This window comes from Canis lupus, chromosome 12 (assembly GCF_003254725.2).
Source record: "Canis lupus dingo isolate Sandy chromosome 12, ASM325472v2, whole genome shotgun sequence".
NCBI classification, from domain to species: domain Eukaryota; kingdom Metazoa; phylum Chordata; class Mammalia; order Carnivora; family Canidae; genus Canis; species Canis lupus.
The window spans coordinates 63,937,277-63,954,402 of NC_064254.1; the positions used below are offsets into that span (position 1 = coordinate 63,937,277).

General features: G+C 39.9%; 1 protein-coding gene across 6 annotated transcripts in view; it reads right to left on the reverse strand.

Annotated features, from left to right (window-relative positions):
* The window catches only part of ATG5 (autophagy related 5), a 126,808-nt gene extending 110,918 nt beyond the window's left edge, over positions 1-15,890 (reverse strand). Inside the window, exons 1-2 of one of the 6 annotated variants that reach the window (XM_025444464.3) lie at positions 15,632-15,890; positions 6,346-6,511 (exon numbers count right to left, since the gene is read on the reverse strand). In XM_025444464.3, coding sequence (XP_025300249.1) covers positions 6,346-6,453 — 108 coding nt within the window. In that variant the 5' untranslated portion in view covers positions 6,454-6,511; positions 15,632-15,890. Of the gene's footprint in view, positions 1-6,345; positions 6,512-7,437; positions 7,460-15,086; positions 15,110-15,282; positions 15,453-15,626 lie in introns of those variants that run through there. The other 5 variants (XM_035697988.2, XM_025444468.3, XM_025444465.3 and 2 more) reach the window with 5 other exon arrangements.
* Between the last annotated feature and the right edge of the window lie 1,236 nt (positions 15,891-17,126).

Genomic DNA, 17,126 nt, shown 5'->3' on the forward strand with positions numbered 1-17,126 from the left:
TGTGATCTATTTGTCTAATAAGTTCTATACTAGTAAGTCCAGAACTTTTAACTTAAAATGTGTGTTGGGCATTAACTGGTAATCTATTCTACAGAGAATATTAACATATTAACTGACAGAGGTTATAAGAAAAGAGGACACATCAGAACTGATGAGCATGGATAACAGCTTCTGATTTTGGGGTGCTGTACTACATGTCTAGGGTTCAAAGGTGCTGAAAAGTCCACAAATGATTTTCATGAAATGAAAACTTCTCTACAATAAGGAAAGAGGAACATTAAAATATAAACTCCATTAAGGCAGGGATTTGTGTTGGTTTTGTTTACTACTACATTCCAAATTCTCAAACTAGTGTCTGCTTTATAGTAGGCACACAATAAATATCTGCTGAATGAATCGGAGATCCCAAATGTTAAATGACAAAAAGCCAAAAATGATAATTCACAAAGAATTTTCATTCTTAAGATAGAATCTAAACTGAAATGTACTTGGGTCTTCTGTTCTAAATTGGCCTATTGGGGGCACCTGGGTGGCTCAGTGATTGAGTGCCTGCCTTTGGTTCAGGTTGTGATCCCGGGGTCCTGGGAGCGAGTCCCACATCAGGCTCCTCACAGGGAGCCTCCTTCTCCCTCTGCCTACATCTCTGCCTCTCTCTCTGTGTATCTCATGAATAAATTAAATCTTTAAATAAATGAATAGGCCTGTTGGCATAATCTGTAACTAAGATAAATACCTATAGGAGCATTTAGAAATAACACTAAGATTTGATAAAGACTATACTAAAATAAATGTAGATACAACTTATCTAATAAATATTTAAGTAAAAATGGAAAAAAAAAATACATTAAGATCAACTCCTCTTGTTTTCTATATCCAGATAGTACCACTCACTGATTTTTTTGGTGTAGCTGATGGGTTTGTTTTAATTATGGTAAAATACATTTAGCATAGCATTTGCCATTTTTGCCATTTTTAAGTGTATAGTTCACTGGCATTAAATACATTCACGCTGCTGTGCAACCATCACCACTTTATCCATCTTCAGAATTTTTCCTCATCCCATACTCAAACTCTATACCAATTAAATAGTATCTCCCCCAATTCTTCTCTTCCCCAAGCCCTTGGACTATTCTAGGTACTTCGTGTAAATAGAATAATGAAATATTTGGCTTTTTGTGTCTGGCTTATTTCAGTTCCATTAGTTTCTTTGAGGTTAAGTTCTTTTAATATGAAAAAGATTAGCCTCCTCTGGGGAAACTGTCAGCTATATGGAATCTATTGTTTTCTCATCCTTCATTTACCACTATCATGTACTCAGTGAGTACTACACATTTGATTCATTTTTTTTTCTATATAGCTTGTAAGGAATACATGTTTTATATAGCTGTATTGATTACCTATGTTTCTGAAAAAGGCAGCTATAATATTATTTATGCCAAACCCTATTTTGTCCAACAACTCTCAATTCTAAAATTGGTGACTTATTTACCTAGCACAAAAACAGAATTAAAATATATGAGAATTCTGTTCCATTTCAATGTGTGAGGCATCATAGCAGGCAATGGAGATAGAGCACTGAATGAAACAAGAGCTTTCACAGAGTTAACACGCTAGAAAGATAGACAAAATAAAATTACAAATGTGATGAGTGCAAGGAGGACTAAAGAATGTCACAAGAGCAAGCAGCAAAGGAATTTAACTTCATCTAGGGGCTTAGGGAAATCCCTGACAGGAAGTCTTTGTTAAGGCAACAGCTAGGAGGTAAAGAAGAGGGAACCAAACATGGGTGTTGTGGATGTGTGGTTGTGAGTAGGGGTGGGAGATCCTGCTGCTCACCCCAGACAGAGGAAACCACGAGAAGGCATGGAATGAATTCAAAAAGACAAAGATTGGCACATCTGAGGAACCAAAAGAAGTTGAAAATGACAGGAATATAGAGGGTTGAGGCAGAACAGCACTGAAGAAGCAAGGGACCAGACTACAGAGAACGCTGTAAACTACATGAAGGATTCTAAAGATGATGAAAGGCTACTAAAGGTTTTGGGCAGGCAGGTGACAGGATCAGATAAGTGTTTTGAAAAGATTACTCCAACTGCAAACTGAAAATGTTGAAAGAAGGCAAGAATGAAACCAGGGAAATTGCTTAGTACTATGAAATCTCATCAGTTTTTACACGGTGGTCTAAACTAGACTTAGCAATGTGTGTGAAAGAAACTGGGTAAGTTTCAGAGATATGTGAAATGTAAAATCAGATGGACTAAGTTACTGACTGAATGTCTGGAATATGGAAGAAGGAAGCAACAAGGATGAGTCCTTTCTTAATTACTGGTAAGAGTAATTAACTAACTGGGTGATAGGTCTACTTTCAAAAACAGGAAGGAATTATGGCAGATGACATTCTGTCTGTAGGTAACAATGATGAGTAGTTTCAAACACACTCCCCGTTCGATATCCAGCAGACATATAGGTCTGGAGCTCAGGAGAAAAATCTTGGGAGTTGTCAAAATACGCTTAACAAAGAGATAAAAATGAACAACTCCAGAGGGGGGAAGTGAAGTGGGGGCGGGGGGATAGGGGAAGGCCCCAAGGAATGCCAACATGAAGGAATAAACAAAAGGAGGGAGATGTGGCAAAGGAGACCAAACAAACAAACAAACAAACAAACAAAACAACCCAGAAAGGTAGAAGCAAAACCAGAATGATGAGACACTGCAGAGCAAGAGAGAACAGTGTCACAAAATGGAGAAAATAGCCAACAACAACATCAAAATACCACTGGGAGATCAAGCAAATGAAAATTCAAAAACAGACTGAAGGTTTGGCAAAAAAGATGTCATTAGTGACTTCAAGAATGGTTCTGTTGGAATAGTGTGAAACTCACTGCAGTAAAGTAAGTAGGAGGTGGAAAGGAGACAACAAGTACAGACTTTTAATAAGTCTGGTCATGAAAGGAAAGCAAGAGCATGAAAGAGAAATGGGGAAACAGAGGGTTGTTTTAGGGTACAAAGAATTTAAGATAATATAAATGCTGCAAAAAAAGGAGCTGGTAGGTAGAAGTTGATAGTAAAAGAAAGAGAGAAGGCAGAAGAATATCAGAAACCACTAGCTTCCTGAAAAGACCATAGATGGGATCCAGAGCACAGAGAGAAGGCTGGACCTTGCCTACGAGGAAGGACACCTCTTCCATCAAAACAAGAGAGAAAGGGCACCTGGGTGGCTCAGTGGTTGAGCATCTGCCTTCGGCTCAGGTCATGATCCCCGGGGCCTGAGATCAAGTTCCACATCGGGCTCCCCACGGGGAGCCTGTTTCTCCCTCTACCTATGTCTTTACCTCTCTGTGTGTCTCTCATGAATAAATGAGTAAAATCTTTAAAAAACGAAACAAGAAAAAAAAAAAAAACGAAACAAGAGAGAAGTCAATGTGTGTGAGTGCAGATACATTCAGAAGACTTGGTGACAGAAGGCTAAGGAAGCAGGAAGAGAGGTTACCTCTTAAGAGTGAAAAATAAGGTCAGGCTCAGAGAAATAGCCTTGAAGAAGAACAGACAGCTGACTAAGTAAACATAAAAGGACTACTATGTAATGTTTAGGGTCCACTCAGATTTATGACCATCTGCCTGACTGCGTGATTTCCTCTTGTGTAACAAGTCACAAAATATAAATGCAAACTACTATGTATGTTTTTATATTAGATAATCTAAATGAAAGACAACAGTTTAAATGAATATAACAGAAACAATAGAAACTAAAAGCTGCCTAGCTTCTAACAATTTTTCTTTCTAATATTCCCTGCAAACTAAGATAAAATTTTCTGACATAAATATGGGATGTAGGCTGAAAGGAGATTTATGCAGAGGCAACAAAACAAACTGCAGAAATAAACATGAATATATTTAACATTAATATTGTTTCCATTGGAAACAGAAAGACTCTTTGAATATTAATTTAACTTATAAATTTGGTATGAGTAAATATTTTAAAATCTAGTTTCTAAGAAATAAAGAATAAGCACTATAAGAAGTAAACTGTAGAGGTGTCTGGCTGGCCCAATCAGTACAGCTTGTGACTCCTGATCTCAGGGTTTTGAGTTCAAGCTCCATGTTGGGCATACAGATTATTTTAAAAATAAAATCTTTAAAGAAAAAAAACTACGTTCTCATTCACCTATCCTTTCTACACATCCACCTGAATACAAGTGGACTTTTCAAGGTCATGGTGATAATCCTGTTACATCCCCTCACCTGAGCTTTGAGATGTCTGGAAAAGAGGTTCACTGGCTCCCGGGCTATGATATTTTTACCTCGTTTCTTCCAGAATCCTTAAAATATTATAATTATTATAAACCAAAGCAATTAAAAATACTTTCAAGCACAATTTACAACTAAGACACATGTAAACTAAAACCAGATTGGTACCACCATTCTCATCTATAATTCTAAGACTAACCACTGCTGTTTTTGTATATTTTCCTCCTGCATGTAGTAACTTATGAGTAAGTGTGTACATATGTAAAAAGCAAAATCTGGATGATGCTACATGGTTTTAAACTGCAGCTTTTTGTTTAATATTTATTATATGTCTGTCACCCAATATTTTTCAAAAACATAATCATAATTACTATGAGTTTCTTTTGGGTGAAAAGTTAGGGAAAAATACATTTAAAAAAAACAATTACCAATTAGACAAAACAACTGTCTTCCTCCTACAGATATCCCCAATAATTGTTGCCATTTTCAATTCAACTAGAAGCAGCTAGAAAACAACTCACACTCCACTCTCACAATAGTCTTCATATTTAACAGATTCATACATAAAGAAGGAGAAATACTATATTTTTTACTTGGATATTTTTTTTAACTGCAGGAAGCTGTCAAACACCATATTCTGACTTAACAAGTAAAGGGACTTAAATTACATATTTTTCATTTTTGCTACTTTGACCAACTAGACACATATATTCCTTCATTTAGATACTATTAGAATGCCATTTGAGATTAAAAGTTTTAATTAAAATAACAGAAACTAGTTTGGAAACAAAAAACATAAGTGATATCCTAACACATATTACAGAAGGAGAAGCAAAAAAAATAAATAAATAAAAGTGAAATTCTTCTAAAAATAAACTGTGACCACATTTTGTTTTTAACTATGGAAATTTTTCTAAAGGCAGAAAACTGTTGAGATTTCCAAAGTTAAAATGACTCAAAAGTATATATTCACTTACAATAACCTGAATACTAGTAACAAAATACTACCCAATTTCTCTAAAATTATTTTCAGTAAGAAAACCCAAAGAGACGATTTAAAACAAAATCCCAACAGAACGTATGAGGTTTTCATATACTGAGTGTCTACCACTTGTATGACCTATGCCAGATGCTGAGGATACACAGAGAAAAATGAAACTGTTCCTGTACCCAAAAAGTGAGTATATGGGGCTCCTTAAGTAGCTTCCTCCACCAGGCTGACTTCCCATGGCTGAAGCAGGCTGAGGAGCAGCACTACCTCTCAAACAGACAAGGGAGAAAGCAAAGGGCAAGCTTTATTAAAGTGAAACGAGAAAGTCCAACACCACAAATACATTTCCACTGTTCCGGATCCTCCTAGGTAAACAATATCATATGTACCCCGAGACAAAACTAAAATAATGATAACTGAGAGTATCTTTACCTATTAGGGCCTATTCAGTAAAAAAGGCAGGATACTAGTATTTCTGATTGACAGATGCTTAAGTTTGGATTATATGTGCGTTTGGAAAAGGAAAAAAAGGTAGGCTAAAATCAGAAGACACTTGATATTTTTTTAAGAACAGATGACACTAATTCAAACCTGTAAGTCTACATTCAGCAATTTGGTATTAAATAACATTTTATATAAATAATATACATCAGCTTATCAACATATGAAAACACACATTCAGATGTTCATATGAAAATAATTAATAATATAAACATAAAAAATATAAAAATAATTTGGTAAACAGTTACTTGGAACCATTTAAATATAGAAAAATCAAATCTGAGCCTATTATTTTCAAAATTGTTCCTAAAGCACATAACTTATGATTCCATTATCACATATTTTATATGTATATATTCATGAGAAAAAAGAAAGTCAAAGGTCCCATAATCAACATGTCAACAGTAGTTTTTTTCCTCTGGGTGGCAGTATTAGAGGAAATTTTTATTTCCTTCCTTTTGCTGATTCTGTGTTTTCTAATTTTTTCCATAATAAGCAAGTATTAATTGTATATACAATGTTGGATAACAGCCTCCAGGTTCTTAGCTTCACTTAAAAAAAATGGACAAAATTAGATATCCCATTTTCTATTATCAACATACTTACATAATATGGTTCTGCCTCCCTTTCAGTTATCTCATCCTGATACAGGGTGAAGCAAGTTGGAATTCGTCCAAACCACACATCTCGAAGCACATCTTTGTCATCTGTCATTCTTCCAGTGGTTAAAGCAGTACATATAGGCTAAATTCTTTTTTCATCCAAAGCCAAACTGAAAATAAAATGAAGAGCATTAGTCAGATTCTTGTAAGGATAAATGAATATGTTCTAAAACAAAGATTATAGTAAAAAAAAATGAATGCCATAAAGATTATTGACTTCAAAAAATTGTTATCAGCATTCTTTAAATGAATGTAAAATCAGTACAAATTTTAAATGCAGAGATATTATTTATTTAAAAGGATCACAGAAGTAAATAATTCAAAATTACGTGTGCTAACTCATGCAACTAATGAACCACAGCCAAAGTGAAGCTATACTTGTTTCATTCTCTCAAGCCCCAGGAGAGTCTATAGCTCATCTAAAGTGAAGTCTTTCTTTATCCTTATAGCTTTTATACCCCAACTCCAAACTCTCATCCCTACAATTATCCCTTCCCTACCTAATATAGTCAATCTCTACTACTCTCCATCCAGATAGTTTGCTCCTGCTGGAAAAAACAACAACAACCACAACAACCACCACAACAAACCTCCCTCATCCTGGTAAGAAATCTTTGTATAGTTCTATTTCCACTCTAAATTTTACCCTGTCCATGGTTTGATTCCACCAATATTTCCGGTCTTACTTACTATATTTTTTATAAACCTAGCGAAACTGGCAATTTAAATACCTTGCTCTCTATCCTACCATCTCCCTAATACGCTCATTCTCACCTGTTCAAATCCTACCCACTCTGCAAACCCGGCTCCCGATCCTCTGCCACAATTAGTAGTAAATGTTTCTACTCTGAACTTAAAATATTCCCTATACCACAAAGATAGCAGTAAATCTGCAAACTGAAATATTTGGGGGATGACAGAAGAATACGACTTTTGACCTCTGTAAAATCCAAGTGTCTTCCAGCACTAATATTCCACAACTGGGTAACAACACAGTGTACGTATCAGTAAATGTAGAAATAAACAACGTCGGTACCTGGATACTGAGATTCAATATCCTTCTACTCATATTTATTTTTATATATCCATCTTTCATAAACCAGCATATCCTATGGAAACATTTGAAATAACTGTATCAGTTTAGTTAAATACCAATTGCTAACACTGAATTATTCAAAGAGCTTTTTCTCTCTTTTCTTATCCACTAACCAATGCCAAGTGCATCAAGACTACTATAAATTAATTAAAGAGAACGACTCAAGGAGGGTTCTAAATTTTGTATCATTATACTTAAGTGCACCTTAGAGGTCAACTGGATGCAATGTTATCTACACGGAAATAAACTGAAAGAGGTGAAAAAAAATCTGTCCAATTTTGTAGTATCAATGTAACAGTCAAACCAGGAACCAGGATAAACTTTATAAGTTACCACTAAAGTAACAGTGAAACCAGGATAACAGCTCTGGTCACTGAGTTACTGAAGTGAGTCTAGTGCTCTTTCCAACAAACTACAGTGTTTTAATTTTTATTGAAGTATATCCATAAAAGTCACCATTTTAAGCAAACGATACAAGCATTCACACTTCATATATAATTCCACCCTGATATGCTTCCAATTCAAACACAGTGAGTTTCTCTGCAGAGAATTCCCAAGTTTACTATCACACAAAAGTAACTCACTGAAAATAGAAAAGATCTCACTACTTCCTGATTACATTAATATTTTGATCATATGAATAAATTTACTGATGACAGGAAATAGTGAAATTTAAGTTATAGCAAATAAAACTCTCTCTCTCTCTCTCTCTCTTTTTTTTTTTTTTTTTTTTTTAAGCAAATAAAACTCTCAAGTTGAATCTAGAGACGCCTGGGTGGCTAAGCAGTTGAGCGTCTGCCTTTGGCTCAGGGTGTGATCCTGGAGTTCCGAGATCGAGTCCCATATCGGGGTCCCTGCATGGAGCCTGCTTCTCCCTCTGTCTCTCTGCCTCTGTCTCTCTCTCTCTCTCACTGTGTCTCATGAATAAATAAAATCTTTAAAAAAAAAGTTGAATCTAATACAAAGCTGGTAAGCAGTAGTTTATGTAAAACTTTGACACACCCAATTAACCATTAGCTACAACTAAGATTCTTCTCACTCACACAAGAAAAAAACTTGAGGCAAAGAGCTACTTTCCTAAGAGATTTTAAGAACACTTAAGTACAATTTTAAAGTTGAAAGTCACTATCAGTATTGTCACATTGGATAATTTTTCTGCCTCAGAAAAAAATAGGTAGACAGACAATATAACTTAAAAGAAAATTAAAAATTAAAGTGGGTATGGCCACCCAAGTAAAGTCCATTTCTACCAGATCTTCCCATCTCTCCAACCACTGTCCTCTCCAGAAGGAATAATAATCCGACTTGTCAAATTCCAACACACGCCTTTTTTATTAATACGCGGGGTCACCATAAATAAAAATATCAAATATTGATATTGGCTCCCTTCTCTCTCCTCTACTCTACCAAATGACAACACCTGACCACCTTGTTATTTCTTTCCATGGCATTTTCTTCTGCTTCTTCCTTTCATGTGTAAACAGTAAAAAGTAAACAGTAAAAAGTAAACAATAAAAAGAAATGACTAATGGCTCCCTTTTCTCTTTATTTCTGGGAGTCTCTCCCCAACAGAGATAGAAGCATGGACTTCTCTCTTACTGGCTTTACACCTAAAATCCCACTGCAGAACTTTGACAACCTGGGCTGGAATATAAGACTTTACCAAAGGTCTGACATAGGATTTTAGGCACAAAACCAGTGACAGTAACTTATTTCCCATATGCCATTGTTTCTTATGTATATATGCCTTGCAGGACCTCAAGGGAAGAACTGACTGAGTCAAGGAAGCTGAAGGTGTAATGTGGCAGTCGATATAAATTTTACAAAACAATAGAAACTTCTAAACAGATTTATGAAAACTTCAAACACGGCTACTAACTGTGAAAAATACACAGATCCAAATTTATAACAACATAAAATGTTAGTCATTCAATATTCATCTGAATATGAATAAATATTCATCTACAATGAATTATGTAAGAAAGCATGCAAATACACTCAACTAAAAAATGTGTCAGAAAACTAAAAAATTTGTCAAAAAACTAGTTGATACATGGATAAAACTAAAGGATGTGAGTATTCCATCAACTTTTTTAAAACAGAGGCAGGAAAACAAAGGTGATGGTAGTGACCATAACAATTATAACTTTTTAAAAACCTCAAGCATTGTCCAGAGTATATTATCTCCTAATCTACTAAATATACCATAAACTTTCATATCTTCTCCATGGCTCTGCTAATGATGGTAGTTCCTTACCCTAAAGTAGCCTTCCCCAGCTTGTCTTCTGACTTAAACATCTTTCAGGACCCAGCTGAAAATAGCCTTTCTTTTATGCATAACTCAGGTAAAATCTTTCTTTTCTCACTGCACTTTTACTTTTCCTCTACTACAACACTCTATAAGCTTACAGTAAAGATTGTTTATCTCTGATTTCCGATCTCATGTTCTTTTGCATCTTTTATTAAGATTTTAATTTATTTATTCATGAGAGACAGAGAGAGAGAGAGGGGGGGGGGGGGGGGGCAGAGACACAGGCAGAGGGAGAAGCAGGCTCCATGCAGGGAGCCCGACATGGGACTAGATCCCGGGTCTCCAGGATCAGGCCCTGGGCTGAAGGCGTTTGTAAACCACTGAGCCACCCGGGCTGCCCTGATCTCATGTTCTTTTGTTTGTCATACTGGTTACCAACATCCCTTCCAACTCCAACATGTCCATGGTTATAATTAAATGCTATCTTATGAAAGCTTTCGGGAGAAAGAAAATATTAATATGTCCTATAGTGTTCAGGGAAGAATTTAAAAGATACGGCACTTGAGGAAGTGTAGAATATAGAAGAATGAGTATATGCAGAATGAGTAGAATATTCTATAAGTAAAATAATGGAGTAAAGACAACAAGTATTCCAAGCAAGGCAAAGCAGCATCAACAAAGGCAGAAAGTCTGTAGGAGCAATGTACATGCCAATTTTTTAAGAAACTCTAAGTTGAAGGAGTACTAGCTAATGAAAGAGCTGACACTGTGACATTTTAATATCACCTATGATTCTAGGCAAGTCACTTTATTACAATTCCCTTACCTACAAAATTCATCAGGTTGTTCTAGGAAAAAAAAAATCAACAGTGTTTGACATGGTACTGGACACATGGTAAGTGCTGAGAAACAAAAGCAATTATTATTTCTTTAATGTCAAATCTGTAAATGTGAAATTAGACGAGGTCATGAAGCACACTAAATAGAAACTGGGTTCTCAATTTCATCCAACAAGCCTACAAAGCCTGTAACATTTTAAAACAGATTAAAACTGCTACATAGTAGCAAGTGTACAAAGAGATTCCAAGTCTGAGAGAGAGGGAAGTAGCCCGGAAGTGATTTCAACACTTAAGGCACATAATAATGAGTTGCCTGACCTCGACTGGTAACAGTGGAGAGATGAGAGTCAGATATGAGGTCTTTCCAAGGAAGAATGAATAGAAAGTTAATGAAAAACTGGCTGAGGGATAAGAACAAGGACAGGGAAGATTTAAATCCCAACAGTAAACATACAGATAGATAAGGTTAAGGGGTTTTGAAATCCCGTGGGTTTAAACCCAGACTTCCACCTACAAGCAGTGTGTCCTAGTATCCTGACATCTTTGAACTTTGTGTTTGTAAATTTCACAAGGCTGTTGGGTGTTTAGCATCTCGTGACCACTCAATAAATGGCATATGTATTTAATACATGGTTTCTTCATGCCTCCATGGCCTATCTGCTTAAACTCCTCATCTTCTTCTCTTTGGACAATTCTTAATCCTCTTTTAAGAGTCAGCTTAAACTGTTGGTGGGAATGTGAACTGGTGCAGCCACTCTGGAAAACTGTGTGGAGGTTCCTCAAAGAGTTAAAAATAGAGCTACCCTAGGACCCAGCAATTGCACTACTGGGGATTTACCCCAAAGATGCAGATGCAGTGAAAAATCGAGACACTTGCACCCCAATGTTTATAGCAGCAACGTCCACAATAGCCAAACTGTGGAAGGAGCCTCGGTGTCCATCAACAGATGAATGGATAAAGAAGATGGGATCTATATATACAATGGAATATTACTCAGCCAGTAGAAAGGATGAATACCCACCATTTGCTTCGACGTGGATGGAACTGGAGGGTATTATGCTGAGTGAAGTAAGTCAATTGAAGAAGGACAAACATATGGTTTTATTCATTCAGGGAATATAAAAAATAGTGAAAGGGATTAAAGGGGAAAGGAGAGAAAATGAGTGGGAAATATCAGAGAGGGTGATGGAACATGAGAGACTCCTAAATCTGGGAAAGGAACAGGGGTAGTAGAAGGGGAGGTGAGCGGTGGGGGGTTGGGGTGACTGGGTGACGGGCACAGAGGGGGACACTTGATGGGATGAGCACTGGGTGTTATGCTATATGTTGGCAAATCAAACCTCAATAAAAAATATACAAAAAAATAATGTAAAAAAATAAAATAAAATAAAGTACTATTACTATGAAGACTATTAAAAACAAACAAAAAGAGTCAGTTTAGCATCAGTTCCTTGGGAAGCTTTCCACTAAGCAATCTCCCATCTAATTACTTCTACAACAGCATGTTATAACCATGCATTGTGGTTATGTTTATCTTATCTGTCTCCTGCCTGTCACCACATTGAACTCTGAGTTCACTGACAGCAGAAGTAGTCATATTTACTTTGTATCCTCAATATTAGCATAATTAGCACACAGCAGGCTCTGGAATTTTTGTTAAACAATTGGAAAATGTATAAAATATATAAATTGAAAAGTTATACTACCTACTTAAGAAACTTTTCCACCTAAAGTCTTCTCCAAATCAGTATAATCACACTCTAAATTCAGCAAATTTCATTACTTTACAAGAATATTTTCCCCTGTCATATGTACACTACACTTTCATCACCGTGCATCCAATTATTAGAAGGCAATGTTTTGGAAGCATAGAAATCACAACCTATGATGCAGTCTATCGGAAGTAAGCTTCTGGAGGACAGGGCTACTTCCTGATTGCTGCATTCTCTGCAAATTAATTCAAGGCCTGGAACAAAGCAGGTTCCCAGCCAACGATATTTAGCAAACAGCACAAGGAGTATAATAAAAATATAATGCACAATTAACTAGTCTCCTTCACACTACAAACCATGAAAGGCTAACCTATTACCTGAAATTATTGTGCTGACAAAGTACCCAACTACCTAGAAATTACTTAAAATATCAAATAACTACTAGTAGTAAATTTGAAAACATCTAAAAATAATCTATGCTGGCTGGTCTCTTTTTAAATTGATGTACACTAACCTCAAGAGTAGAACTTTGAGTACTGGCCAGCGTTCCTACATTTCCGGAGTCCATTTATTCTTTCACTGTCCTTGATCACCATTTCGTACCTCCTCTCTCCTCTAATTTTCACATCACCTTACTCACTCTTCCAGCTAATGAACTAGCTTTTTATTTCCTTCAGGTCACTAAGGATCAATGGTTATCAACAGGAGTTTTGATATATAGCCCAGCTGCCCCCAATCCCAGGGGGGGAATAGCTCCTAAATCTCTCCAACCTCCTCCAAAGTCGAAGCGCACCAGGACCCAGTCCTTGAACCACGCCTTTGGAGAGCTCTCATGGCTTTAAACATCCTTCATACATTAACGACGCCTACATTTATATCTTCAGCCCAGACTTCTCTTCTGACCTCCATTTTTACATTTTACATATACCACGCAACACCGACATTTCATTTGAAAACTTAGGATGTGCAAACAGAAACTGTTTCACACCTTCCCCCCTCATCTCCTATTACTCTATGGTCTTCCCCAAATCACTAAGTGGTAATTATTCTTTAGTTGCTAAAGCCATAAATCTTGGGAGTCATGGGCAGCCCCGGGTGGCTCCACGGTTTAGTGCCACCTTCAGCCTCGGACATGATCTCGGAGTCCCGAGATCGAGTCCCACGTCGGGCTCCCTGCATGGATCTTGCTTCTCCCTCTGCCTGTGTCTCTGCCTCTCTCTCTGGGTCTGTCATGAATAAATAAATAAAATCTTAAAATATATATATTTAGATCTATATATATTTAGATATATATAGGGAGTCATCCTTGACACCTCTTCATCTCTATTGCTTTGGCTTAGACACAAGTCCGGAATCTGGCCACTCCTCACCGTCACCACTATTATTACACCGATCCAAGTCACCTTGACTTATAACCTGGATAAATGACATAGGAAGGGATCTCATTATTTCCGCCCTTGCTACAGACAGCACAGCATCAGAAAGATCCTTCTAAACACAAATCAGATCAGTTTACTCCTTTACTCAAAGCTTACTATCTCATTCAAAGTAAAAACTAAAGCTCTTACAAAGTCTTACAAGGCTGAATATGATCTGACCGCATTGATGATCTACCTCTCCCCCTTTTTGCTCACTCCGCTCCAGCCAAACTAGTTGGTAGGCTCCTGGCTCGGGGACTTTGCGGTACAGGACACACTTCTTTACCACTTTCAGGTCTCTGCTCAAATATTCTCTTTTCTAAAGCCACCACCGCAATTTCCTATGCACGCCACCAACATTCCTCGTTGAAGGCTTTATTCCTTCTCTCTCTTGCACTTTTCACCACCCGACCTATTTTTAGATTAATTTTTACATTAATGTGTCCTTCTCCCTCCTTCAAAGTGAACTCCATGAAGGTACAAATGTGTACTGTTTTGTTCACTGGTTACTGTCGCATTTACTATTTGTGCAATGCCTGGCACGTAACAGGCACTCAGTATTTGTTAAATTGATAAAGCAGCCCTACAGTGGAGTATGTAAATTATTCCAAATAGTCATGGTCATGGGAATCCCTGGGTGGCTCAGCGGTCGAGTGTCTGCCTTCCGCCCAGGGTGTGATCCTGGAGACCCGGGATCGAGTCCCACGTGGGGCTCCCTGCATCGAGCCTGCTTCTCCCTCTGCCTGTGTCTCTGCCTCTTTTTCTCTCTGGGTCTTTCATGAATAAATAAATAAAATCTTATAAATATAGATAGATAGATAGATAGATAGATAGATAGATAGATAGATGATAGATAGTCATGGTGAGATGGTGCCATTCTGTTCATCTGGGTCTTTCATGAATAAATAAATAAAATCTTATAAATAAATAAATAAATAGTCATGGTCATATGGTGCCATTCTGCTCATCTGGGTCTTTCATGAATAAATAAATAAAATCTTATAAATAAATAGATAGATAGATAGTCATGGTCATATGGTGCCATTCTGCTCACCCCCCCCCCCCCCGGTTTAACCAGCATATCTTTGAAGATCAGGGCACACACTCAAATCTAGCATAAAACTCTAAAATTCCCCCCTCAACTACTGTCAACTATTACCCTCGGCCCCACACCTTTACTTCCCTCAACAAACCCATCTGTGGCAACCACAGACCCATTCCGTTCAAAGCCCAGCCCGAAAGGCTCTGAGCCTCCTCAAGCGGGTTCTGCAAGGCCTTGGGGGGGTCCAGCAAGCGATCTCGAGACCTGCCGAGCCTCCCCCAACCCCTCAGAAAAATCCAGAACGAAGCCGGTTTGGTGTCCCCTACGTTCCTCCAGCTGCAGGGAGGATGCTCTGAAGATCGCCCGGGGCAGAAGAGGAGGTGAAAGTTCTCTGCCGACAGAAAGAGAAAGGACTCGGCGGGCGCTGATCAGCACGACCGCGAAGACGGGGCTTCCTGGACGCCGTCGAGAAGACAGACGGGAGCTCGCAGGCACCCGCCGGGGCCGGGCCCGGGCACAGACCTCCTCTGATCACTGTTCCACGGGCGGGCGGAGAGGCGCGTCTCGAAGCAAACTCCGGAGCCTCCGAGGAGGCGCAGGGCTTCCTACTTTTGCGAGGAACTGACACCTCTGCCCGGGGCGCGACAGCGTCCGGGCGCCCCAAGGTCCCCGGGGCGGGGGCGGGGGAGGGGGAGGGGGAGGGGGAGGGGGCGGCGTCTGGTCAACCCCGCCCCCGCCCCCCCCCCCCGGCGGCCGCCCGCCCCTCCCTCCCGCCACACCTACCTGGCACCTCCCCAACCCTCTCCTCCGGGCACTGCCCCCCACCCCGCACACGCGCACGCACGCGCACACACGCGCACACACACCCTACCAGAAACGCCAGCTCCTTCCCCGGCGTCCCGCACCGCAGCACACGCCCGGGTCCCGGGCCGAGGCAGGGCGGCGGCGGCGCACGGCGCTCTGACACCCGGTCCCGCAGGGGCGCGCGAGCCTGGAGTCCCGAGAGCCCGCGCAGCCGCAGAAGGCAGCGCGGCGCGGAGGCCGGAGCCGAGCCCGCCTGCACTTCCGCCCGCCCGGGATCCTGCAGACACAACCCGCAGCGCCGCGGGGCCCGGGGAGCCCGCGACGCGTCCAGTCACCCTGGGCGCCCGGAGATGACGTCACGGGGACCCACGTGGCCCGCGCTCCGCCCTCGGCCTTTCCGCCCAACCCGGCGGGGCGGCCGGAGCATGCGCAGACGGAGCGGGGAGCCTGGCTGGCGGGGCGGGCGGCGCGAGTTCGAGCCCCCTGGCCGGTTGATGACGAACCGAACCCCCTTTTTTAGGCGCGGTCGCTGGTTTTCGAGGCGGCGGTGGGGGGCGGGGGCTAATATAAGTTCTGTAGGAGTAGACAGTTTGAAAAGTACCGAGACGCTGCCCCCGTAGGGCTTGACCGCAGCATCCCTTTCCCGGCTTCCCAGGAGAATGTTAATCCGAGATGTTGATTTTCTTTTTTTTTGTTTTGTTTTTAATAATAATAAATTTATTTTTTATTGGTGTTCAATTTGCCAACATACAGAATAACACCCAGTGCTCGCCCTCAGTGCCCGCCACCCAGTCACCCCCACCCCCCGCCCTCCTCCCCTTCCACCACCCCTAGCTCGTTTCCCAGAGTTAGGAGTCTTCCATGTCAGATGTTGGTTTTCAAAGTGTTTTCTCGTCTGTTTTCGCGTTTGAGCTTCTCAACTTTTGTCAGACCCACGGCAGGGATTAGTGGCCGCATTCAGCAGAAGGAGAGACTGACTGCACGTGAGCAGGGAAGCCCTACTCCTCCAACCACCAGGGCACACCTGTATCTTTCTGTTGGTGGAAACAAGAGCAATTATCTAAAAAAAAAAAAAAAAAAAAAAAAAAAAAAGAGCAATTATCTTTAATTTAAGGCTTGCTCCCAAAGCCCTGTTGGAATTGCATCTATTCGTAAGGCTTAACTGGGCAATCGACATCTTTCTCTTAAATATGCAGGCCCTGCAACATGGTTCTGTACGTGCTGGGGACAGACTGTGCTGGGATTCAAAATAGGTTCCCGACCATTGGAAACTTTAAGGAAATCCTAATAGTAGCCACAGGATCCTCTTAAAGCGATGAAACTTCTTGTAGATGGACTAGCCCAGGGATTTTCAAAGGATGAGTCATGACCCCTTGGTGGTCACCAGGTCCAGTCAGGGGATCTGACTGGCATAAAGTAGAGAATTGGGGCATACTTCCCACTTTAAGGGTAGATGTTGTTTCTCGAAATTTGTACTTCGGAATGCATGTGGATAGGAATGTGAAATACATTTCTTGGTGTGGATAGCAGTCCAACAAGTCTGAGATGCCATAGTCTGGTCC